Source organism: Abramis brama, assembly GCF_963993115.1.
Source record: "Abramis brama genome assembly, chromosome: 5".
Classification (NCBI taxonomy): Eukaryota; Metazoa; Chordata; class Actinopteri; order Cypriniformes; family Leuciscidae; genus Abramis; species Abramis brama.
In genome coordinates, this window is record NC_139967.1 from 7929661 (window position 1) to 7957409 (window position 27749).

The 27749-nt window shown below is 37.4% G+C and overlaps 1 protein-coding gene across 1 annotated transcript; it reads left to right on the plus strand.

Annotated features, from left to right (window-relative positions):
* The first annotated feature begins 137 nt into the window (after positions 1-137).
* pole (polymerase (DNA directed), epsilon) lies at positions 138-27749 on the plus strand. The gene is made up of 49 exons (XM_084114495.1): positions 138-520; positions 1407-1542; positions 1671-1751; positions 1938-1982; positions 2070-2162; positions 3782-3936; positions 4132-4276; positions 4373-4453; positions 4626-4733; positions 4894-5004; positions 5183-5268; positions 5431-5550; positions 5644-5776; positions 6286-6399; positions 6509-6721; positions 6817-6924; positions 7051-7179; positions 7333-7435; positions 7907-8053; positions 8207-8352; positions 9510-9658; positions 9815-9907; positions 10010-10154; positions 10300-10457; positions 11514-11709; positions 11883-12097; positions 12517-12619; positions 12750-12830; positions 13043-13165; positions 13248-13457; positions 14099-14311; positions 15547-15690; positions 15981-16121; positions 16525-16678; positions 16833-16939; positions 17120-17296; positions 19227-19450; positions 19842-20062; positions 20882-21086; positions 21202-21375; positions 21733-21858; positions 21989-22121; positions 22258-22462; positions 22893-23024; positions 25366-25559; positions 26140-26340; positions 26548-26673; positions 26801-26890; positions 27480-27749. Exons 1-49 carry the CDS (start codon positions 459-461, stop codon positions 27579-27581), a joined length of 6858 nt encoding a protein of 2285 aa, XP_083970621.1. The 5' UTR covers positions 138-458; the 3' UTR covers positions 27582-27749.

Sequence of the window (27749 nt, forward strand, 5' to 3'; positions counted from 1 at the left end):
ACCTACATTTTCTCATTTCTAGACTTACTAAAATAAATAGAAATATAAGTATAAATGGAGCATTAGTAAAAAAAGTACGCACGAGGTTGCATTTTCATTGGTCGAAATGATGAGGGGCGGGGTCAAAGCAGGAAGGTGACTGGAGCTCGCGGCAACAACTCAAAACGCGCCAAATTTCTACGTGGGTACAGTATGAACAACGGAAATATATATTTACAGTAATATTCTATGTAGACCGGTGGCAACGCGAATTGTATGTACATGTCATAAGGACACATACTTTTGTTTATCGCTGTTCGCAGCACATTAGTGAAATTCATGCGAACAGAAGGTCTAAAATTAGGTCCATCGCGCTGAAAGTTGGTCGAATTGTGTGGAGTGACGCTTTTAACTAACTAACTTAAGTTAGTTCTGCTGTATTTGCTGATTGATCTGAGTCTTGCAGACTCTTGTCAGCAATGGTTTTACAAAACAGTGGGCGATATAAAACAGACCGAGGCGGGGATCAGGACAACCAGCAGTAAGTGCATTTAATGTTTACACGACAGATATTTAAGTCTGAAATGTTACAATGGTAATTTAGTGCTTAGCACCAGTTATAAAGTATCTGTGGTACAGTTTGGTAAAGCAGACAGTGTTTGGGTAGTTGACAAATAACCATTTTTCTTTAACATAAAGATTTTAGTTAAACATCTTTATAAATGTGTATATTGTAGCTAGAAACATAGACACAATTGTTCTTCAACATTTTAATAGTTTTTTTGCTGTTCACTTAAAGTGTCCCGGCAGTATTACTTTATTTTTTTATATATATATTTGTATACACTTTTATAGTTTTTATTAATATCTTAAATCAGTTTTTTATTTGTAGATCTTCAGTTTTTTAAGTTATAGTAATTTTTATGTTTCTAAATATTAGTCTTGTATTTGTTTTCAATTCAGTTAGTAACTTTTTTTTCTTCTTCAAAATTGTTAATCTAAATTTTTTTTTTTTTTACGGCTTCATTACATTTAGCAAAAAAGTTTTTGTACAACACCATGTACAACAAATTTTTTTTATTACAAATATTCCATTCAATATCTCCATTAATATGAAGTCGTAACTGAATGTTAGATGATTATCCGAGAATTAGGAAAATAATTTACCTCAAATATAGCCTGACACTGCTGTCACTGGTTGAAATGTCAAGACGACAACTTTGGTAGAATTGACAATTGCCTAGATTGAAACCAAATCCTGCAACCTTTCAGTTTACCAGCATAGACTTTAATTAGTTGAACACAATCTCTTCTGTGAACCTTTCTCTCATTGCGTGCTCTGACAGCTTTTGCAGTTGTCAAAACGTCTGTTGAATGTGGACGACAGGTTTTGTTGCGGTAGATTTCATGTTGTTGTTGGTTTTTAGGGATGATGCATCTGCTTTGTCCGCTGTCAAGCGGCTGGAGCGCAGTCAGTTCACTGATGGGATGGACGAGCGCTTTGGCTTCGAACGGATGAAGGAGCCTGGTGAGAAAACGGGATGGCTGATCAACATGCACCCGGTAAGAATGAATGTCAGACATTCAAACACTGTAATTAGATGACCAGTAAGCTGTGCTTTCTGGCTTTTTTCTGAAAATTTTGCAATATTGTGAAGGTTTTGAACGTTACGCTATGTATTTCTTCTCAGACTGAGGTTCTGGATGATGACAAGCGGATGATCAGTTGTGTGGACTATTACTTCATACAGGAAGATGGAAACAGATTCAAAGTGCGATATTACAGCAGTTTGCAAATATACATATTTCTTTCTTTCAAATGTAACATTAAAGGTTTCTCCACTTTTTAAAACATGTATTTTATCCTTTATGACTTTATCATAGAGCAGGAAAATAATGTTATGTTGGCAGAGGTCCTGATGTTGTAAGTTTCCCTTTTTGTGTACGTGTCCCCACAGGTTGCTCTTCCTTTTAAGCCATATTTCTACATAGCCACTAAAAAGGTGAGTTTGAGCTTCTTTACTGAAGGAAAACATTTTGGTTTGGATGGATTGAATGATACTGTATGTTTTTTTTTGTATATGTTAAAGAACTGTGAAAGAGAGGTTATCTCCTTCCTGTCAAAGAAGTTCCAAGGGAAAGTGGCGAAGCTTGAAGTTGTCCCAAAGGAAGATTTAGATCTGGTAAGTTAAGTTCTTTCATACATTAATTCTACTAATTTGTTTTCATCATTTATGTTCCTGATAGGCAAGGCAAGCCAAGACAATTTATTTGTAAAGCACAGTTACATGTGCTGTACATTATAAAACAAGCTTACACACCACTAAATTACATAACAAAGACTGTCAGGGTAAGGGTGGGTGATATGACCAAAATCTTATATCAAGATATGAGTAATTTTATTTCACGATAACAATTTATATTCATCACAATATAGTTATTTTTGCTTTTAATAAGGTTTTTATGATATCAACATTTTTTATACCTTTAAAATTTCATAATTCTTTTTCAATATCATTTAAAAAACTAATACTAACCTAAAAAAAACTCTCAAGCTTACTGAAGACAAGTAAACTGTGATAAAGAAAGATCAAAGAAAACAAACTACAAATGAAATGGACCTACCTGAAAAACTTCAAGCACTAGAAATACTACATAATTATTAATAATAACATAACATAATTATAGTATTGTTGGCTATTGCCACAAATATACCCATGCGACATGTGACTGGTTTTGTGGTCCAGGGTCACATATGACCAAAATCTTATATCAAGATATGAGTAATTTTATTTCACCATAACAATATATATTCACAATATAGTTATTTTTGCTTTTAATAAGGTTTTTCATGATATACAATTTTTATGATATATATATACGATATATATACATGATATATAATTCTTTTTCAATATCATTTAAAAAACTAATACTAACCTAAAAAAACTCTCAAGCTTACTGAAGACAAGTAAACTGTGATAAAGAAAAAACTACCTGAAAAACTTCAAGCACTAGAAATACTACATAAAATGTATAAAGTATCAATAATCAAATGTATTGAAAAACAATGCATAGTCTTTACTGTGTAAATTAAATACACATTTATTCTTATTAAAGTTACAAAAGTGATTCAGTCAAGAGCAGTGAGAGATTTTCTCTCTCTTTTGTTGTTTGATCAGCAATAATAATGACAGCAGGTCAATTTGGATGCTTTCACTTTAAAAGACCGACTGCACGGATCCAATATAGCCTACTCATGCGTTTTCTCTCAGCTGTTAACGTTCACTTTAGACATAAATGACTGTTTACTTGCAAATACATTGTCACTTAACCATATTTAAACATTCAAGCCTAATAAGGTGGCAAAAAGCACTCAGTTCAGTACTCGGTACAAACGATAAGCTTTCGTGACTGCGCAGCACAGCAATGTCACATGAGCATAACTGCGATAGAGGCGATAGTCCAAAATCCCCACCGGTTGACAAATTTCCACCCGTTCATCGTGTCTACTGCTATATCGCCCACCCCTACATCAGCGTTTCAGCATATCTCTTAAAACAGCACTATTACACAACACAAGGCATCGTGGTCCATCATAATGCTAAACAGTGTTAACAAAAAGCCTGGGAGAAAAGTTTAAAGAAGAAATCAATTTAAAAGACACTGATGCCATTATATAACATGAATATAAATCAAAATCTATTTATCAATACTTCAGTTTTGTTCATTTATAGATCCATTTTGTTGTTGTTTTTTTCATTCTTTTGTCATTCATTTGATTGTTATGTGTCTTTAAAAGCCTAATCACCTGGTGGGCCTGAAGAGGAGCTACATCAAACTCTATTTTAACACGGTGGATGACCTTGTTAAAGTGAAAAGGGAGATCTCACCTGCTGTCCGCAAGAACAGAGAGAGAGAGAAGTCCAATGACGCCTACACAAGCATGTTATCCAGGTATTCACATTTTGGCAGTGTTAAGAAAGCACAGTGTACATTTAGATGTCCTGCTAATTTTGAAACCTTTGTTGCAGCAATGTAAAAGGAAAATAAGTTTATTCAAGAAATTAATTTGTAAGACTTTCCACAATGCACTTGACATTGTTCTCTATTGTTATCCAGACCTATAAATGCTTCTTTTGCATGTTACAGTGCTTTGGTTGGTGGGAGTGTAGTGACGGAGGATAAGGATGGCTCGTCGAAGAAGATGACTGAGCAGCTTGACAACATTTTGGACATGCGAGAATATGACGTGCCCTATCACGTCCGTGTTTCTATTGACCTGAAGATTCATGTGGTAAAGAAACATCCCATACAGGCTACATGACTGATTATACAGTATGTTTAATTTTTAAACAAGACCTTCTTGACTGACAGCTCTGTTTTCTGACAGGCTCACTGGTATAATGTGCGGTACAGAGGAAGTGCCTATCCTCCTGAGATTGTGCGCAGGGATGATCTTGTGGAAAGACCTGTAAGAATCTTAACAAATGCTTCTGCATGTCTTAAAGAGTTTAAATGCTTGAGATATTTGCTTAGTCTCTGGCAATGATTGCCAATAATGTCAATCCAGTTTATTCACTAAGGATCCTGCATTAATTATTATGAATCACTTATTCATGGCAGTATTTTTCTGTCATTTTAAGGACCCTGTAGTGTTGGCATTTGATATTGAGACCACTAAACTCCCTCTGAAGTTTCCTGATGCTGAAACAGACCAGATCATGATGATATCATACATGATAGATGGACAGGTAATGTATTTTGCACTCTTGCGATAGGTCAGTCATTAATTACACACAGTAAATAAGTAATTTAATTGTCAGTTTTATTCATGCTGTATTTAAATTTGATCTGCCTCTTTGATATGTTTAATATTTGATATGGTTTATAATGTATGTGCTATTTTCCCAGGGCTTCCTCATCACAAACAGAGAAATTGTCTCTGAGGACATTGAAGACTTTGAGTTCACACCTAAACCTGAATACGAGGGCCCTTTCACAGTATTTAATGAACCTGATGAGGTAAGGCTGAACAGTATATGATGTGCATTGTTTACCAGACTGGTACTGAGTGCTGCAATTGAACATAATGTCGTCAATTGTAAAACAAGGCTTGATCAAATTAAGTTGTCAAACTACTTTTCTGTAGTTTGGTAAATATTTGCCTTCCCTATTTCTGACCTTTTCTGTCTGCTTGCAGGCCTCTCTCATTCAGAGATGGTTTGAACACGTCCATGAGACCAAGCCGAACATTTTTGTCACTTACAACGGAGATTTCTTTGACTGGTAGGACATGCTTTTAGACTATTACTGTTAGACTATCTGATATTATATCACATAAAATCCTGTTTAATGTTTTTATTTTTCATTTACATGTGGTTTTGACAATTTTTTGTGTTTTTACAAGTAGCATGTGATGATGGTGAATTTGTGTCTCTATGTCCTCAGGCCATTTATAGAGACCAGGGCGGCCCAACTTGGCCTGAGTATGCATCAGGAGATCGGCTTCCAGAAGGACAATCAGGGAGAATATAAAGCCAGCCAAGCTATTCACATGGACTGCCTCAGGTAAGAGTGGCTTAAATGTTTTTTCTAATGAATGGCTTGTGTATGACTTTATATTAGGAAATACACCCTGTCTCACCCTCTCTCTTCATTCAGGTGGGTAAAGAGAGACAGTTACTTGCCTGTAGGAAGTCATAACCTCAAGGCTGCAGCAAAAGCTAAGTTAGGCTATGACCCCGTAGAGCTGGACCCAGAGGAGATGTGCCGTATGGCTACTGAAGAACCACAGGTGCCCTTCCTCTACTCCTCAACTTTCACAGTCATTGTTTACATGGATGACCGTTCACTTACTACACAATAAAAATTTAGTCAACACACTTTATTTCCGAGGTTTATGAATTTAGCATTCCAGAAAAATGTCAGGCAAAATATAAATTCATTTTTAACACAGATTTTATTGAAACGCCATACATTGTCCATACTATGTTACCAGCCACAACTAACAAGACGTTTAGCTGGTCAGTTCAATTTTCCTTGTGTTGTGTGGCCAACAATAAAATCTCATTGGTCCAAAATCCTGCTTGGCTTAGCTGCATATTAGCCATCAAATTGGTTCTGAGTGACTATGAATTTTTTACTTTGTGAATCATTTACTTATTTCTTTATTATTATTATTTTTAAATATAAATGTTTTAATATATTTTATTCTTTTAATGAAATATTTACATTTTTGGATTTGATGGATTTGTGTTTGACAGTTCTTGTTTTCGCATTATGAGCTGTATTATTGTTTTTCAGACTCTGGCCACCTATTCAGTGTCTGACGCTGTGGCCACATACTACCTTTACATGAAATATGTTCATCCCTTCATTTTTGCCCTCTGCACCATTATTCCCATGGAACCCGATGAGGTCTGTATTTACGAATTCTTGGTTTTATAGTTACTACATTGTGATGAGAAAGCTGTAAATATAATTGGTTTTGTTTCATATCTGTCTGGACACACTAATGTGTAAACAGGTTTTGCGGAAAGGCTCCGGTACCCTGTGTGAAGCCTTGCTGATGGTTCAGGCCTTCCATGCCAACATTGTCTTCCCAAACAAGCAGGAGCAGGTCTTTAATAAACTCACAGATGATGGTCATGTACTCGACTCTGAGACTTATGTGGGCGGCCACGTCGAGGCTCTGGAGTCTGGTGTGTTTCGCAGTGACATCCCCTGTCGCTTTAAAATGGTAACTGGGAGTCCATCTTTAATCAAAGCACATTGTTTTGAGATGTTTTATTTGTATCGTATCTTCATAATTATTTATAATTTATGTTCTGACAGAATCCAGCAGCATTTGACTTTTTGATTCAGAGGGTAGACCGTACTCTTCGTCATGCGATTGAGGAAGAGGAGAATATTCCCCTTGAGCAGGTCACCAACTTTAATGAGGTCAGTCAGAGTCAGTATTCAGTGATGTTTTTTATGGACACATGGTCCTATTTTGTGAATTATGTTTTTCATGCTTACATGTATCAAATTAAATACCAGTTGTCATAATAATCTTACCTGTTTCAGGTGTGTGATGAGATCAAAAGGAAGCTGATCTCACTGAAGGAAGTGCCCAATAGAATCGAGTGTCCTCTTATTTACCATCTGGATGTGGGGGCTATGTACCCCAACATCATCCTCACCAACAGACTACAGGTACAATACAGGTCTCAGCTTATACTGGTGCTTAAGTTGTTCATTTCATTGTAATGACATTTTAAGACAACTTTTAGTTTGTTCCCTTCAGCTGTATATGAATAAAGTGAGTTAAATCATCTCTTTCTCTCCATCTATTTTTTTTGCTCCTAGCCCTCTGCCATGGTGGACGAGGCGACATGTGCCGCCTGTGATTTTAATAAACCTGGTGCAAACTGTCAGCGCAAGATGTCATGGCAGTGGAGAGGAGAGATCAGTGAGTGATTTGAACTTCTTAGATCTTTGAGGAGACGTTTAATGCCACAATTGTTTTTATCTTGGGTTGACTCAAGAATGGCAAAGAAAGTTTTTTTTATTTTTATTTTTTAAAGAAATTAGTACTTCTATTTGGCAAGGACACATTAATTTGATCAAAAGTGACAGAAATTTATAATGTTACAAAATATTTCCATTTCAAATAAATTGTTCTTTTGAACTTTCTATTCATCAAAGAATCCTGAAAAATCACACAAAAAAAGAGAGATTTCTCTCAAAAACCAACCATAGTCACATACTTTATAAAGTGAGGACAAAACTACTCATAACCAGTAATATTTACATTGGTTAGTAATAACATAAACATTATAACATTAATATACTTCATAATTTCTGAAATTTTAACTATTATAAAGTGTTAATGCAGTTTTGCTATCAGTGAGGTTCAGGCTGTTTTTTTATTTCCTCATAGTGCCGGCTAGTAGGAGTGAGTTTCACCGCATTCAGCAGCAATTGGAGTCAGAGAAGTTTCCCCCTCTCTTTCCAAACGGTCCACCTCGCGCTTTCCATGTGCTCAATAGAGAAGAACAGGCTCGTCATGAGAAGAAGCGCTTGGGAGGTCAGTATATTCTTGATTCTCATACCCATCTGCAAGGATCTAGGTTTTGTCTGACTGTTGTGAGACCAAGAAATGCTTAAATTATGCACTTGTACATCACTTGTATAGATGAACAGTGAGACACGTTATTACATTTGTATTTGTTTTCTTAAGACTACTGTAGAAAAGCCTATAAGAAGGTTCACCTGACCAGACTAGAGGAGAGAGTCACTACCATTTGCCAGAGAGAGAACTCCTTTTATGTTGACACGGTTCGAGCCTTCAGAGACCGTCGATATGAGTTCAAAGGACTCCACAAGGTACTGGATTCAGGCCTAAATGGTGTTGAATTGTTTATTTTGTTATGAATGTTACAGTTTGGTATTTATTTGTATTTTAAAATGTACTCTATGGATGTGGTTAGTGTTTGGCACCAATCTTAGTTTCCCTGAGCGGAACAATAAAGTTGAGTCCGAGTCTGTCTACGTAGTGCATCAAACTCTATTTAAAGGTCCCGTTCTTCGTGATCCCATTTTTCAAACTTTAGTTAGTGTGTAATGTTGCTGTTAGACCATAAATTATATCTGTAAAATTATAAAGCTCAAAGTTCAATGCCAAGCGAGATATTTTATTTAACAGAAGTCGCCTACATCGAACGGCCCGTTTGGACTACATCCCTCTACTTCCTTCTTTAATGACGTCACTAGAACCGTTTTTTGACTAACCTCCGCCCACAGGAATGCTCCCTCAACTCTACCGAAATTCGTTTATGTACTTGCGCACTTCTTATAACTTACTGTGTTTACTCAGCTCTTACGGTGATTTTCTGAAGTAAAACTGACGCTTCATCTTTTGTGTGATGTACAATAAACTTTATTAAACTCATCAGTATATGTTTGATCATCATTCGGACCTGGTCCGAAACAGCAGACTTGTAGGCTATTAATAATGGATACATACAAGCAGATGACAAATACGTTATAATAACCGTAATTAAACTACTAAACTATACCTGTTCCATCTCTATACAGCACTCTGACTCTGTAGGCATTATTGTCCGACTCGAAATGAACACGGTTACTGAGAGTTTCTGATATTATCATCATTCCGTGAGATGAAATTGTCCTGAGAGACTGAGCGCGAGCTCATGAAGCTCCGCCCCCTGGGCCGTCCAGCAGCAGCTTATTTGCATTTAAAGGGCACACACTAAAACAGCGCGTTTTTCTGTGCCCCAAAAATGACAATTTAAACATGCTGTAAAAAATGATCTGTTGGGTATTTTGAGCTGAAACTTCACATACACACTCTGGGGACATCAGAGACTTATTTTACATCTTGTGAAAAGGGGCATAATACGGGACCTTTAAAAAGGATATGTTTTTCTAGGATATATCATCTTTTAATGTGATATTTTAGTCTGCTCACCTATGCAGGGAGGAATCACTTTTTATTTTATTTTTTTATATAATCTGTCCAGGTGTGGAAGAAGAAGTTGTCTTCAGCGCAGGATAAAGGGGACGCAGCAGAGGTGAAGCGCTGCAAGAACATGGAGATTCTCTATGAGTCTCTGCAACTGGCGCACAAGTGCATCCTCAACTCCTTCTACGGATACGTCATGAGAAAAGGGTATTAAACAATCAGAGCCATCACTTTTCAAGGCACTTTTATTGCCCAGTGCTAGAGCAGATATACCTGAGGAGTTTCTTGTCTTCTGTAGTTGCTGATATTACTTTTTGTTTTTTAACTCCTGTTTTACATGATGGCTCTTATTATGTTTCTCAGAGCGCGATGGTACTCAATGGAGATGGCTGGGATTGTGTGTTATACTGGTGCCAACATCATCACCCAGGCCAGAGAGCTCATTGAGCAGATCGGGTCAGGCTCTTACACCAAACCCATAAACACTGTCAGAGTTGTAGTTAATTTAAACACCAGTTTATTGTAATTGATTGATTAATTTATCCTCTTCTTCTTTAGGAGGCCTCTGGAGTTGGACACTGATGGTATCTGGTGTGTTCTTCCCAACACCTTTCCTGAGAACTTTGTCATAAAATCCACCAATGAGAAGAAGTCAAAGGTGACCATCAGTTATCCAGGAGCCATGCTCAATATCATGGTCAAGGTAATTTATCTTGCTTCTCTTTTGAGCAGTAAACCACATTATCAGCAGGTTAATTATATATTAATAAGGAAGATATCTTCAAAAAGATGGTTAAAAGGGAATAACTAATGATAATCTGAAAAGATCCTGTCATTTGTTTGTGTAGGAGGGTTTCACAAATCATCAGTATCAAGAGCTGGTGGACCCTGCATCTCTAACATATGAGACCAGAGCTGAGAACAGCATCTTCTTTGAAGTGGATGGGCCGTACTTGGCTATGATCCTGCCCGCCTCCAAAGAAGAAGGAAAGAAGCTAAAGAAGAGGTGAGAGAACTACATCTGAGCTACACTAAAGCTACTTGTTCATTTTCACTCTTTTGAAAGGACTAGGTACCAGAATGTTAGTAGTCGTTTTCATGGATTTTGGTACCACGATGTGGTTAGACCTTTATTTTGAATGTCCTATTTAGACATTCTGTTAACTATAAGTAACGTTGCACTTACTTGTTAATTAACTCTCAGAGTATTAGTGGACTGTCTTCTTAAAGGTGCAGTATGTAAGAATGACAACTAGTGGTCGAAATTCAAAACATCGGAGATCACCGTTTCTCCTGCTACCTGCTCCTCAGACTGGACGGCGCTCACATGGATTGCCAGTTTGAGCACACGCAACAGGAACGAGCGCAATGGACAATGACAATTGACAAATTGGCAACGTGCAGTATCACAGACCAAAACAATAACAAACATTCCAGCCTAGAAACGTTTCAAAGTAAAATAACTGGCTGTAGAAGTGTTTTTTCACTTAGCATGATATGCAAACATATTATGGTATTTGTATGCTTTAGTAGAGTGAAAAAGTTACATACAGCACCTTTAATATCTGCTAGCACTTTATTTTATGGTTCCCCAAAAGACATTCTACTGACTAATAACTTTGCATGTACATATCAACTTATTCTACTAACCCTACCGCTAACAGTCTACTAATACTCAGAGAGTTAGTTGATATGTAGGTGCAACGTTACAATAAAATTGTAACCATTATTAATGCTATTAATAATCCAATAATGCATGTAGCTTTCAAAAACTACAAAAACAGCGCAAGCTCACTAACTGAGTAAAAACTCCTGTTATAATCAAAAATCTGTCTATACTGCACAATGAATCTCTTGTTTACATCATGGTTTTACTTTGTTGGTTTAAATTTATACTTTGTTGGACATGTCTGATCAGTACCTGAAGTCACTAGTAGATCCAAACTACTGTAAGTTGCTTTGGATAAAAGCCTCAACTATAGGAAAAATTGGTATTTTATTCAATGTATTTGGTTGTAACCTGTAGAAATACTTTGTTTCTAAGTATCTTCTCTATCCTCAGGTATGCCGTGTTTAACGAGGATGGGTCTCTGGCTGAGCTAAAGGGCTTTGAGGTGAAGAGGAGGGGAGAACTTCAACTCATTAAGATCTTCCAGTCGTCTGTGTTTGAGGCCTTCCTGAAAGGCACGACTCTAGATGAGGTGTATGCCTCTGTGGCTAAAGTGGCTGACTACTGGCTTGATGTGCTCTACAGCAAGGTATTGACAAATGTCACACAATCTTCCACAGGTGTAAGTGGAAATATTATGGGAATAATTGCTTGCAATGTATTTTATTACAATATTTACTCCAGTGTTTATTATTTTAACAAGGCAAAGCTGCATGGGAGTGGCACTCAATGAGAGTGTTGTTCTTGTCTTTTGTTTTCAAGGCTGCTAACATGCCAGATGCGGAGTTATTTGAGCTGATTTCAGAAAACCGCTCAATGTCCCGTAAACTGGAAGATTATGGAGAACAGAAATCCACCTCCATCAGCACGGCCAAGCGTCTTGCTGAGTTCCTTGGCGATCAAATGGTGAAGGACGCCGGCCTCAGTTGTCGCTATGTCATCTCTCGCAAACCGGAGGGCTCGCCCGTCACTGAGAGGTGAGACGTTAAAATAGTTATTTTCATCTTATTCAAAATGGTGTTTCCCGCTTAAACAGAGTGCAAAAATAGTATTTCTTTATAAGAAATAATTCATATTTATAGTGACAGTAAAGACTTTTACATTGTTACAAAATATTTATATTTCAAATACATGCTAATACATGTTATTTTTATCTATTCATCAAAGAATTCTGAAAAAAAATGGTTTCTACAAAATATTAAGCAGCAAAACTTTTTTCAACATTGATTGATTTATTGAAGATGTTTCAGTCTTCTTCACTGAAGACTGGAGTAATGATGCTGAAAATTCAGCTCTGCCATCACAGAAATAAATGACATTTCAAAATGTATTAAAATAAAAGTTATTTTAAATTGTAATTTAAATAAATATAAAAAATGTATTCTTTCACACACAGGGCAATCCCTCTGGCCATTTTTCAGGCTGAAGAGAGTGTTAAAAAGCATTTCCTTCGTAAATGGCTGAAGATGCCTAGCCTCCATGACCTTGACATTAGATCTGTGAGTTAATTTGATTCATTGACTTTGGCTGTAATATCACAATCTCAGAATTGTTGAAATTTCAGTAGTGTTGTATTCTTTACTGCTGTTATGTTTTTAATGACTGTTTTTCATGTCTTTCCCATATAAGATTCTGGACTGGAGTTACTACATTGAGCGGTTGGGCAGTGCTATACAGAAGATCATCACTATTCCTGCAGCTCTACAACAGGTAAATTACCATGCACATCATTTAGACCCATATCAGTCATGTCATACCTGTCCTAACTAGAATCAAGCACTATATTTCTTCTACGATAATCTGAATTTTTACCCAATCTACCTAATTTGACGAGCATCAAATATTTGTTGGTCGCTATCTGTGTGCATTTATATTCTCTTATGTTTCGTTCCATGTTCTTAACAGTTACTATTTTTGTTCAGGTGAAAAACCCAGTACCCAGGGTACGACATCCGGACTGGCTGCATAAGAAGCTTCTGGAAAAGAATGACATCTACAAGCAAAAGAAGATTAGTGAGCTCTTTACCAGTGAGGGAAAGAGACAGGTAGGTCTATTGTAACACTGTTCACACAACATGCTGTCTACCTGTCTCCTTCTGTACGCACACCTTCTTCTGTCTTTCTCAGGTGGCCCAACAAACTCTAGCATCAGGTGAGACTCCTGATATGGAGGATTTCGGTGCTCCTCAGCGCCCCTTGCAACCTGCCATACTAATCAGCACAAAAAGGAAGAGGATATCTCAGGGAGAGGACAGCCAGGCCGAGTCTCAAGAGCAAGAACTCACACAGTCTTGGAGAGAAATACTGGGGCCACCGCCAGCCATGGGCGCCACCCGGGTAATACAGACAGTATAACAATGAAATAACATTTACTGCAAGTTACAATTAAAGTAATTCGCCTATTATGAATTTCAGATATCACCTTTCATGTAGTGTGTTATATATATGTTTGTGAATGTAAATGTTTCAAAGATCACGATAAATTGAGTTAATGTTTCCCAAAAGAAAGTACAGATTCTGAACTGCCTGACATGAGTCGCTAGTAATTCCAGCCACGCAAGCAGTAGACCAATCACAACAGACTGGGCCATCTGAACAATCAGTGCAGAGTAGGCTTTCTGAAAGGAGCGGTTTAGAGAGACCGAATCCTTGATTGACCTGTTTCAGACACTGAGAAAAGAGATAATGTATTCTAAGAAAAATTAAAGAGGGTATTGACCTTGGATGCATTTAAACTTTTTGTAGGAGTTAAAAAAAACAAAATTAGGAACCTTTAAAATACCATAATATGGGCACTTTAATAAACCGCAAAAGTCAAGTCTGAGCTCTTTATATTGATGACACCTGCAGCTGAAATGGAGCATTTGTTATCTCATGTTACATATGATCAGATATTATGTTCGATTAAATCTATCAACATATCAAATAAAAGGAAGGCTTCACAGCAAATTGTTCTGTATTTGTGTGTGTGTGTATAGGAGGAAATTCTTGTCTGGTTGCGCTACCACAAGAAAAAATGGGAGCTGCAGATTCGCCAGAGGAAGGAACGACGGAAACGACGACGTTTGATTGATGGGGAATCTCAGCCGACAGGGGGCGGTGTAATCCGTGATGGCCCGACAACAGGTCTAGGCAGCTTCCTGCGGAGAACCGCCCGCAGCATTCTAGACATGCCCTGGCAAATTGTACAGGTACGTCACACTGGCAATTCAGTGATTTAATGTAAATACGTTTTCCATGTGATGTTTTCCATACATTAGTGATGTGCGGATTGTGGTTATGTCCTTGGACGTGGGTGGGTCGTGGATGGATGAGATAAATGTGTTGATTTAAATAAATGGAAAAGCACCTCCTAGTTGTCATTATATAAAACACAAAGGAAGAAGCCTACATGAGATATTGCTTAATAACTTAACAGCTTTAACTATTTACACACATTTTACATAAATTATTCTGATAAGATTGTTTTCCAACATAATGTTAGAAATATCAATGAGTTTAAAGCTTAATTTTTCACACTAATTTGCAGACTCTCATTGAGCTACGCAGTTGCGGGATCCACTTGTTTAAGCAGCAATGTAGGCAAAACAGATCCGGGAGAAATTTAAAAACAAAGAATTAAAAAAAAAAAACTGAAGCAATGAAAAGTACCATTTGGGGACAGTTTTAGTGTAGTTAATCAGGACGAATAAAGTGTTGGGTGTGTGATATGTAATGGCTGTGAAGCACTGTATTTATGACAATAAACTAATAAAGTCTATATCCAGACTTTGCTTGGGCTGAACAAATTTAATTTCTTGTGTGTGATGTTCGGGAAGTTGCATTGCTGGAAACAGTGACTATTTAAGTTTGAAGGGTGTAAAGCCTTTGTTTAGGCTATTAAAGAAATGTAATTTTGCCAAAGAAACACTTTTACTTTAAATGTTTATTTGATATGTTACCATGTCATCACGCTTAACACTGAGAATTAGAATATTTGTAATGTGCTGATCGGGTGCGGATATCTAATCACTTTCATATCATATCACTATCGTTCAAATGTTTGTTTTTGAAAGAAGTCTCTTATGTTCACCAAGGCTGCATTTATTTGATCAAAATACAGTGAAAATAGTAATACTGTGACATATTAAAATTTTAAATAACTGTTTTCTATTTTAATATATATTTTAAAATGTAGTTTATTCCTGTAATGCTAAGCTGAATTTTCAGCATCATTACTCCAGTCTTCAGTGTCACATGATCCTTCAGAGATCATTCTAAAATGCTGATTTGGCTGAAATCTTTTATAATATTATAAATGTCTTTATACTGTCACTTAAAATTAATGTGCCCTTGCTGAATAAAAGTATCCATTGTATCTAAACTATTAAACATGACTACTGTTTTGTTCTTTTTGTCACAATGCCTGGTGTGTTTCCACCTCTAGATTGCAGAGACCAGTCACCCGGGTCTTTATAAGTTGTGGGCGGTCATTGGCAGTGACTTGCACTGCATGAAGCTCAACATCCCACGAGTGTTTTATGTCAATCAGAGAGTGCCCAAGCAAGAAGAGGGGGCTACCTGCAAAAAGGTCTGCTGTATAAAATTTTCAACACCAATTTTGTCCATGATCTGTTTAAGGAGAAATCTTCATGTTCTTGACTATAAATTAATTTAGTGCCAGTTAAAGATTCAAGCGAATTTGTCAGTGAAGAATTTGATCTTGCTTGGAGATTAGCTTAAAGCTTCCTTTAAGGCAAATAGTCCATCACAGTACAGAATCATGTATTCCAAAGAGTATTGCAATGATTCAACATGGATATTTCAACTCATCCATCAAAGCTGTGCTCTTAATCTCACTTTGACCCATTTAAATGACAGGTGAACCGGATACTTCCACGTTCCAGTGTGGTGTATTACCTGTATCAGTATGCAGTTCCTGAGGACATGTACCAAGAACACATCAATGAGATCAATGCAGATCTCTCTGCTCCTGATATTGAGGGTGTCTATGAGACACAGGTAATTGCCTTTTCCAAAATATGACATTTTGCCTTTTAATTACCATTATGGTATATGAATTTGTCTTTAGTTTTGTAGTCAGCCTGGAATATTCTAGACCAGGGTTCACCAATCTCGGTCCTGGAGGGCCGCTGTCCTGCAGAGTTTAGCTCCAACCCCAATTAAACACACCCGAACCAGCTAATCAAGGTCTCACTAGGCATACTAGAAACTTTCAAACAGGTGTGTTGGAGCTAAACTCTGCAGGACAGCGGCCCTCCAGGACCGAGATTGATGAACCCTGTTCTAGACTAATTGGAGATTTCCAGAGGGGGTTTCTGCTCTGTGCTGCATTGACCTTATCTTGCAGTTTCTAAAGAGGTCATTTCCATGTGTCTGTCTCGTGCCCTCTCACGGCCTGTAGGTCCCGCTGCTGTTCCGGGCTCTGGTCCAGCTGGGCTGCATGTGTATGGTCAATAAACAGGTGGTCAGAGCCCTGGCTGGCAGAGAGGCTGACACCTTTGACCTGGAACACCTAGAGATGAGATCCCTGGCCCAGTTCAGCTACCTCGAGCCAGGTGAGATAATCACTTTCAGTGTGGTTTTAGTTTTGCTTGTAATTGGTTTCAAAATGTGTACATGCACTATAGTAATGTTTGCGCATCTGTTTAGTGGCTAAAAATAATAGTGTTTAAGCTAAAAATATGTTTGGGTGTGTTTTATGTGTTACAGGCAGTGTAAGGCACATTTACCTGTACCATCACTGTCAGGGCCATAAGGCTCTCTTTGGCCTCTTCATACCGTCTCAACGTAAAGCCAGTGTCTTTGTTCTTGACACGGTAAGCTCCACATTTTAGCTTAAAACATAAACTGAAAACTCAACTAGGAGACAAACCGGTTTATTTATTTAATAAAATCACAGCTGGTTTTATTTCGATTAATCGTGCAGCCCTGCAAGAAATACACAGTGCAAAGATGATGATGCAGTTTACACTACTGTAATTTACACCAAATGATAGGTACGCAGCAATCAGATGCCAAACCTGAGTTCAGTGTACGGAGCAGAGCGCACAGCACTGCTGGAGAAGACCACAGAGGAGCTTCTGCCACCTGAGAAACATCAGTTTGAAGTGCGTGCTGAAAATGACATCAAAGCCATCTACCGTGCACTGCAGCGCATTCTCCTCAACTATAAGGTACGGCCTCCACATGTTATTTAAAGTGACCCTATTAGGCCTGTCACGATAACAAATTTTGCTGGACGATAAATTGTCCAAGAAATTATCGCGATAAACGACAATATTGTCGTTCTGAGACCATTTTCATTTAATATAATTATAATGGCATAATAATGCAGGGACACCTTTTCAACGATCTATAAACTTTTATTTCTAAAGAATATTAAACATTGAAAACGGAAAACATTTTAAATATCCAAAAAAATGAACAAAACAACCAAAAACAATAAAAGCAATGGACTCTTAGTGTCTGTTAACAAAATAAATGTCTGTTAATAAATAAAATGGATGTAAACAAAATTGCACTTCAAAAAATATTAAACATTAGGCTTTAGACATTAGGCATAAATAGTGATACATTCCATAACAGGCAAAACTGACAGTTAGGACCTTTGTAAACAAATAAAAAAAAGCCTCAACAAGCCATATCGCACAATTTTGCACTGTTACTCCTGTTACTTTGTCCTCCTGTTACTTTGTCAAGTGATTGTGTACTGTCGGGAAGACGGAGACGCACTTTATTGTGTGTATATGCTACGCACTGAAAATACTTGGTTAGGATTAGGGGTGAGGAGTGCGTGCATATTACACGCCATAAAGAGCGTATCATATGCACGCAAAAACTATTTTTGGCGTATAAATGGCACGAGAAATAACATTCGTGGTATAGATACGCATTTTCATGTGATCGGGCTCGCTGTCGCAACTAGCGTCTTCTCTCTCTCCCGGCAGTAGCCGCAAACAGTCCCGCCGGCGCTTTCCCATACAAAGACCATGTGACTGACAAGCGCCGCCTCCCCACACAAAGACCATGCAACTGACAAGACGGTTCACTCCTCCTATACGCTAAAGAACCGAGAGTGGTCATCCAGTCTCTTTGGTAGAGAGAGAGAGACGAGGAAAACAAACAAGCATGCAAATGGAATTATCGCGGCCGGAAAAATTATCGAGCTCATTTTTTTTTATTGTGCGATTAATTGACTTATCGACTATCGCGACAGGCCTAGACCCTATTATGCTATTTATATGTATACCTATAAATGCTATTAATATACTGTATATTGCAGCATCACTGCTTTTCTCACAGTGTCTGAGATGTTTTTCATAGTCAGCCATGGGTGGAGTGTGTGTAAGGCTGGGCAAGGCTTAGCCTTTTCACTTAAACCACTGACTGCTGCTGTTTCTGATTGCTTTTAGAGGGAAACGTTACCCATAACGGCTGGTCTAGGAACAGTTTTTCTCCATAATTATAGCATATTGGCTAAACAGATTTGGTGTTTGCGCTCTTGAGAGCGTCAAAGGTTTCCATTTACAATGTGTTTTTGCAGCATTGATCAGTATAAGTTAACTTATAACAAACAAAGTGTAGATAAATGTAGGCTAAATAAGAGATTGATTGTGCAGCCAGCTTCATTGATCTATAGATTGTGATGAATTGACATGAGTGACAGCTTTTTAGTGATTATAAAGGTAGGGCTTTTTCATGACATTCTGTTTAAATGTGTTTTTAAATAGAAAGCTAATTTCCTTAGCCGTCTTTATTCTAGAGTTGGTTCACACTCTGCCTGTGATTTGAAACCTGTAGGCTGGCATTATGCAGATTTGTTACAAACCTACATAGGTTTGTGCAGGAATAAGACTGGAATTGCTGACAACTCGTTTCGGCAGTTCAGAATCAATTCTTTCATTTGGGAGATGATAAATTAATAAAATTTATTAAATAAATAAAAACTTTGCAGACCTTCTACATTCGCAAACTGTTATATTACACACTGCATGAAAGGTAATATGCAAAAAAAGCATAATAGAAACACTTTAAAAAAAAAAAGCCAATTGCACAGTCCAGCAGATAAATAAATAGCAGCCATTTTTCTGAACGTGTGTGCAGGAGGAGCGCCGTGGTCCAACCCTGATCGCTGTCCAGTCTAACTGGGAGCTGCGGCGTCTGGCAGCCGGCATGACTGTACTGGAGGAGTTTCCGGTGGTGCCAGTTCATGTTATAGATGAGATAAGCTACAATGTACTGGACTGGCAACGACACGGAGCTCGCCGCATGATCAAACACTACCTGAACCTGGACAGCTGCCTCTCACAGGCTTTTGATATGGCCAGGTACACCACACAAATTTGTCACTGTCATACTAGTGGTTTTAAAGTTGACCATGAGGTTAGACTTATTTAATTAGTGTAGAGAGCTATCTTAATTTTTTTATTCAGGCACAGTATGAATTGCACTCAAGTCAGTGTGAAATAAATGTTTGGGGTTGTGGTGTTCTTCTCTGTGGAGGTGAAGACGACAACTCCCATGATTACACGCTCATTCACAGCATCATCAAGCTATGCCTCTGATATTGTTTTGAAGTGAAGTTTTAAGTGACCTCTAGTGGCGAAACTTGCATACTGTGCCTTTAAAACCCCCCAAAAAAATCACATCACGGAGCATGCTAGGAGAAGCTGACTTCAGCTTCAGACTCATGTACTGTAATGTCCTTTCTCTCTGCAGGTACTATCACCTTCCCGTGGGAAACCTGCCTCAGGATATTTCTATATTTGGATCAGATCTATTTCTTGCACGTCATCTGAGAAAGCACAACCACCTGTTGTGGCTGTCACCTACGGCACGGCCGGACCTTGGGGGGAAAGAGGCTGACGACAGCAGACTGGTGATGGAGAGTGATGAGAGAGGCTCCATGGAGATCAACAGCCAAGGCTGCTACTCCACAGGTAAGCAAATTAAGACACAGGATCAGACACGCAGACTAGGAGTACAGCAGATATTAAAGACACAGCGAGAATATTGCATTTGTAGCAGGAGATGGCAGTATAGCCTAAATATCCACTTAAGTTGTTATTGTAATTGTTTTATTTCTTTTTGACTCAACTACATCATTATTAGACTACAACAATTATAAACATATGCATTATGAATATAAATAAAAATAACTATTACTGGCGCTTTTATCTTATTATATTTATGCAAAATTGTGGTAAATAAATTAAATGCTTTTTTTTAATTAAATACAGTAATTGCTGGTGTTTTTATGTCATATTTATGCAAAATTGTGGTAAAAATATTTGTATTTTTTTAAATAAGCTATTTTAAAATAGATCATTTCTTTCATTTCTCACTTGAAATTAAGGGCTTATATTTGAGGGAAAAAAATTATTACTGATGCTGCATAAAAAAAAAAATTAGTTACTTTACCTATAAATAATCATTTATGTGTTATTCTTTAGAGACCCACCAAATAACTATCTATTGGTAGATACTTTTGCCCAAAATAACTTTCGAAGTATGAATGATCAGTTTATGTATTCCCTGTGAATCAAACCCATGATCTTGGTGTTGCTAGCACCATGCTTTACTGTTTACCTATAAATATAATTTATGTGCTATTCTTTAGAGACCCACCAAATAACCCTATCTATTAGTAGACACGATATTAAAGAACAGATTACGTATCAGGTTGAAAAGTTGATATTAGTAAAAATATTACTTTTAAAAATGTATCTCTATAAAGTACTTTTTGCCTATTTTTCCAGTTTGTGTGGAGTTGGATATTCAGAGTTTGGCAGTGAACACCATTCTGCAGTCCCAGCACGTTAACGACATGGAAGGCGGGGCCAGCATAGGCGTCAGCTTTGATGTCATTCAGCATGCATCACTGGAGGAAATGATGTCAGGAAATCAGGGGACAAACGCGGTGGCCAGCTATGACGAGACAGCGCTCTGCTCCAACACATTCAGGTATGCATGCATAAATGAGTAAGGCTAGTAAACACAATCAAACCATCTTGTTTTTTGTTGTTGCAAAAACTCATTCTGTACAAAAGGGTTCTCACTGTTTTCCGTCCTTGTGCAGGATTCTGAAGAGTATGGTTGTTGGTTGGGTTCGAGAGATCACGCAGTATCATAACGTCTACGCTGATAACCAGGTGATGCATTTTTATCGATGGTTGCGATCACCCAGTTCTCTGCTGTACGACCCGGCCCTGCACCGCACACTCCTCAACATGATGAAGAAGATCTTCCTACAGTGAGTACAGACTACCAGTTTTATGTCAACTTGATGTTTGGAGTTAAAGAAAGCTGCTTGATTAATGTGTGGTCACATTAGTGAAATTTAGCAGCCAAAAAAGATCTGTTGTCTGTATGAAGCACAGCTCACAGCAATCAATTTCAAACCAAGCAGCTTTCTGTTCTGGTATGAACATATGCATTTGGCAGATACTTTTGCCCAAAATAACTTTCAAAGTTTAAATGATCAGTTTATGTATTGCCTGTGAATCAAACCCATGATCTTGGTGTTGCTAGCACCATGCTTTACTGTTTGAGCCACAAGATGACTACTTATATTTTTCTGGTTTTAAACACTTTATTTTAAACGTTCCAGACTTGTTGCAGAGTTTAAGCGCCTGGGATCATCTGTGATCTATGGAAACTTCAACCGTCTCATCCTCTGCACCAAGAAACGACGCATTGATGACTCCATTGCATACGTGGAGTATATCACTAACAGGTTTCAAACCCTTTTTTTTTATTAATTCTCGTCTAGACTGTAATCCAAGTTTCTTGTGCAATGTGCAAGTCTTGGTATCCAACTTTGGTATTAAATCTTTGGTATTAATTTTCTGTTTGCTGTTTGTTAGTATCCATTCAAAAGAAATCTTCCACTCTCTGTCCATCACGTTCTCACGCTGTTGGGAGTTTCTGCTGTGGATGGATCCTACTAACTATGGCGGAGTGAAGGGAAAGCTGCCCTCTAGCCTTCTGTATGGAGAGGTAAAGCACAAGGCCTAGAAACAACTTGTTTCAACTTGGAATTTTTCAGTGTAAAAAGATTGGTGACTTTTATACCGTTCAAGTTGAGTTTCAACGCACATTTATTTTATTTTAATTTATTTTTTACCAACTCTAGCATGGCAATGAAAAGAAGACAAAAAAGGATGGAGCAGAGGGAGATGGAAGTGAGGATGAGGACGAAGATGAAGAAAATCAAAAGGAGGATGAAGAACAGGACGGGGAAGAAGATGTGGAAGACCTGATTGAAAGTAACTGGAACATCATGCAGTACCTTCCTCAGACGGCATCCTGTCAGAAATACTTTCTTATGATCATTTCAGGTAACATTACAGGTTGCATTTGTTTTCAAAGTTCCCATCACTGTCCTTTTTTAACCTTCCAAAATTGCAGTCGCTTTGTGTCTTTATGCTCCATGTGCACTAGCAATCAAAAGTTTGTTGTTGGTAAGAAAGAAGTCTCTTATTTTCTTCAAGGCTGCATTTATTTGATCAAAAATACATTAAAAACAGAAATCATGTGAAATATTACAATTTAAAATAACTGTTTTCTATTTTAATATATTTTTAAGATGTAATTTATTCCTGTGATGCTAAGCTGAATTTTCAGCATCATTCATTACTCCAGTCTTCATTGTCACATGATCCTTCAGAAATCATTCAGATATGCTGATTTGCTGCTCAAGAAGCATTACAGGTGAATTTATAATTATATTTTAATTTCTCATCATGATCATTGATTGGTTGTTTGCAGCCTACATTGCAGCCGTCTATCACAGCATGAGACAAGAGCTTCGGAGGAACGCTCCTGGCGCTACTCCCATTAAGAGACGAGGAGCGACCCAAGCATCCCAACAGCCGACTGGGGATGTCAGTGCACTTCCTGGTAAGACATATACAGTTTCAGCTTTATATGCTTTTGTAATGGGTTATTTATGACTGTATTCTCAAATAAAATTCCCATGAGATTAATCCTGATGAATTATTACGGCTGTCATTTGATATTTTCATTTCATTTTGTTAAGCAAATTTTGGAGAGTTGATATTTTCATAGATGACACATTGAAAAGCATCCTTTTAATGGTTCATGTTATTGAATTTAAAATGTTTTGCAAGAGAGATTCTTTTTTAATATAAAAAATGTATTGCTCGTCTGTAGTGCTGGGCAATATGTATTTTTTTTAAATACCGCCATACTGGTGCGTAGATGAAACAATTGCTACATCTATTCACTGGCCATGCAGAGCAATTAGGGATGTCCCGATCAGGTTTTTTTGCCCTCGAGTCCGAGTCATTTGATTTTAAGTATCTGCCGATACCGAGTCCCGATCCGATACTTCTAACTTATATTGCAAAAAAAAAAAAAGAATAAAGAAGAGCGAAAAAAACAGATCCAGGATGTTCCTTATTTTTTATTTAATTCACCTTATTTTAACATTCAACAACTCTGTTAACAAACAGAGCACTTCTGTGAGGTAGCTTGAACAATCAAGTAATAAATAAATTCTTCACTTTTGGACTTTAGTGCAACAGTAAATATTAAAAAAAGTCTAATATATAAACAAATAGCACCTCAACTTAAAATATCCGGTAGGCATGTAAACAAATAAAAAATAAAAGTGCCACAGTGTTTGCAAAGCCAGTAATGTGCTTTTAGGAACTGCACTCCTAACTCTTACGCCGGTTTCACACTGCACTGTTAAAACAGAGCGTGCAGCACGTATTTTTTTCGCCGCCCATGTTAACAGATTAAACCAGGCTTTAGAGCATTCACACCGCGCGCAGAGGTGGCGCGGCAGTGCGTAGCAGAGCAAAGCAGGAGTGCCGTGATCGTTTCGGCGCGAGTCTATTTTTGCTGCGCCGCTTTTGCTGAATTAAAGTGACAATACATTGATCATGGCCAAAATACACAGCAGTTTTATCCAAAAAGTGCATTGATGATATCTATTGTGTTTTAAACAGTCAATCAAATGACCAACAGCAATTTAAAAAGAAAACAAATGTCCAAAAACAAACTTGTTGCCATAACAATAAAAACAAAGATGAACCAAAAGTTATATAAATGAAATTATTAATAAAATAAGCTTCTTGAAAAGTCTTTTCTCTTAAATGTATTTGAAAACGAAAAAAAGCAATGCCAACTTATCCATTATAGACTCTGTCTGTACACAACCCACGGTTCAGCCGCGCGTGACAAACGCTGCCAGTATGAAAGCAAAACGCGCGTGTCCTGCTCCTGCTCACCATACGCACTGCTCCTGCGCTGCTTACACTCTAATAACGCGTGCAGTGTGAAACCGCCGTAACTCTGTGTCACCGCATAATAGAGGTGTTAAAAAATAATGAGAATATAAATACATATATCCGAGTCCTGATCGGGAGGTAACGTCCGATTCCGATCGAGTCTGAAAACACGCGATCGGGCCCGATTTCCGATCACGTGATCGGATCGGGACATCCCTAAGAGCAATAGATTGTATTGAGAAGGCACCTCAATGAACTGCATACCCTTGTTACTAATGGTTAGTTAACTTTATAACACAACAATAAATAATCCACACAACTAACTCTCTTTAACATGGCAAATACCATGTAGAGCCTTATGATTTCCGTGATGCAGAAAACTTGCTGCAGTTTCATCTACTACACACACACTGAAGCGCTCGTGGTGTTTTCAGTGTCTGCCGCCTCAGTATAAGAGGACATGGACACATGAACTTCATGGGCATTTCAACATTTCATTTGATAAAACTATCATCATATCATATACACAGAAACACAAAGCTCTTCACAACAACCCATCAAATTAAAAGTTCAGTTTAACTTGAAGAAATTATAACAGAAATACATTACTATTACACAGTAGAGTGTATTTCAAGTAATAATAATTCTGTTTATTAAAATGCAGAAACTCAAATGTCTTTGTTACAACCTGCCAAAAAGATTCATCGTTTTAAAAGATTAATTAAATTGCTCGTTTTATAAACTGTAAATTTGTGTTTGACATTAGTGTTTTATATTCTATGTACCCCTGATATAAAGAATAAGCCAGTATAAACCTATATAAAGGTCCAGTCATCAAAAAAAAAAAGAAATGCAGTGATATACCATGCAACTGCCAGAATCTTAAAAAAATACTATGATCTATATTTTGGTCATACCACGCAGCATTACTCTTCTGTAAGATTCACTCATGTGGTTATCTTTCTTGTGTCTGTTGTGTTTAGGTTTGATCACGTTCTCCCAGGAGTACGTGTCAAGTGAACTCACACAGAATTTTTTCACCATCACTCAGAAGATTCAGAAGAAAGTGTCGAGCACTCGCAGTGTTACACTCCCTTCTGAGATGTTTCCTGTTCTTCCTGGTTCTCACTTGCCCCTCAATAACCCTGCTCTGGAGTTTATTAAATATGTCTGCCAGGTATCAACATGCACCTCTTGCTCCTGTGGGGGTTTTTTCTGCAGAATTGTGTTTTAAACTCCTTAAGTTGTAACAATATATCTCTACACAAGACTACCATTCAAAAGTTTGAGTTTTTTATGAATACTTTGATACTTCTAAAACTCAAAAGTAACAGTAAAGGCATTTCAGAAAATTGTTTCAAATGAATGCTGTTCTTTTGAACTTTTAATTCATCAAAGAATCTTGCAAAGAATCACAATTATCCACAAAAATATTAAGCAGCACAATCTATTTTCAACATTTGATAATCATAATAAATGTTTCTTGAGCATCAAATCATCATATTAGAATGAAGGATCATGTGACACTGAAGACTGGAGGAATGATGCTGAAAATTCAGCTTTGCATCACAGGAATAAATTACATTTTAAAATATATAAAAATAGAAAACGGCTTTTTTAAATTGTAACAATATTTCACAATATTACTGTTTTACTGTATTTTTGATCAAATAAATGCAGCCTTAGTGAGCATAAGAGACTTCTTTCACAAACTTTTGAACATTGTAATTAATTTTCTGTGCGTAATGTCCCTCCAGGTGCTCTCTCTGGACGCCAACATTGTCAATCAGGTGAACAAACTGAAGCGAGATCTTCTGCGATTGGTGGATGTTGGAGAATTCTCAGAGGACGCCCAGTTCCGTGACCCCTGCAAGTCCTACGTCCTGCCAGAGGTCATCTGCCACCACTGTAACTTCTGTCGTGACCTTGACCTCTGCAAAGACCCTGCGGTTTCCCAGGTAATAACCTGACTCTCACTGTTAAAGTTTGTTATATTGAAACCTGCGGTTAATGGTTTGCTACTCATGTTTACGTTTGACTAAGGGTTTTTAAGAGTTAAGCTACAACTACTTGGTGTTTTGCTATATGTTCACACCTTTGTCATGTGATCAAACTAGCCAAAAAAGACAATAATATTCTCTCTTCACACTTCTTTCCTCATGTAGGATGGTTCAGTTCTTCCTCAGTGGTTCTGTTCTAACTGTCAGGCCCAGTATGACACAGAGTCCATAGAAATGGCCCTGGTGGAGGCGCTCCAGAAGAAACTCATGAGTTACACCCTACAAGACCTGGTGAGAGACACATTTACCACTTTCAGAGTGTTTTAGATTTATGGTTTTGCCAAGTTTAATATATATACGCACCCCCTTGGACCTTCACTTCTGTAAATGGCACTTATGGCACTTTATCCCATCATAGGAATGTGCCAAATGCAAAGGAGTGAAGGAAGCAAACATGCCGCTGTACTGTAGCTGTGCTGGAGATTTCAACCTCAGCTTCACCACAAAGGTACTTGTGTGATACTAATATGCTAATACTTCTGTGTATTAGCATTAATACAGTTCAAAAGTTTGGGGTCAGTAAGATTTTATTCAACAAGGATGCATTAAATTGATCAAAAGTGACACTAAAGATATTTATGTAAGAAAAGATTTCCATTTCAAATAAATGCTGTTCTTTTGAACTTTCTACTCATCAAAAAAATCCTGAAAAAAATCACTCAAGCACAACCATTTTCAACATTTATAATAAAAGTTTCTTGAGCAGCAAATCAGCATATTAGAATGATTTCTGAAGGATCATGTGACACTGAATACTGTAGTAGTGATGCTGAAAATTCAGCTTTGCCAACACATGAATAAATAAACAAATGAATATATTAAAATAGAAAACAGTACTTTTAAATTGTAATAATATTTCACAATATTTTACAGTTTTTACTGAATTTTTTATCAAATAAATGCAGCGTTGTTGAACGTAAGATACTTCTTTCAAAAGCGTTAACAAATATTACCAAACCCAAATGGTCGTGTATGCTTTACAGCCAATGGCCACCTGTCATGTTTTCTCATTTGCACTTGTTTGGATGTGTTTGCAGAGCTTCTCTGAGCAGGTGGAAGTGTTCCGGAACATTGCCGCCCACTATAATATGAGCTTCCTGCTAGAGACCATTGACTGGGTCCTTAGTATGAACGCATAGATGCTGTTCACCTGATACTCTCCATCGGTTGTGCCAAACTATGTGTGTTTGTGCCTTTTGTACAGATCTGAATTCATTTGAAGTTTGTGTACATTATAACAGGGGAAATGTTTTGGTAATGGACCTTTTTTTATTTGTGTGTTAATAAATATTTTTGTATATGAAGAA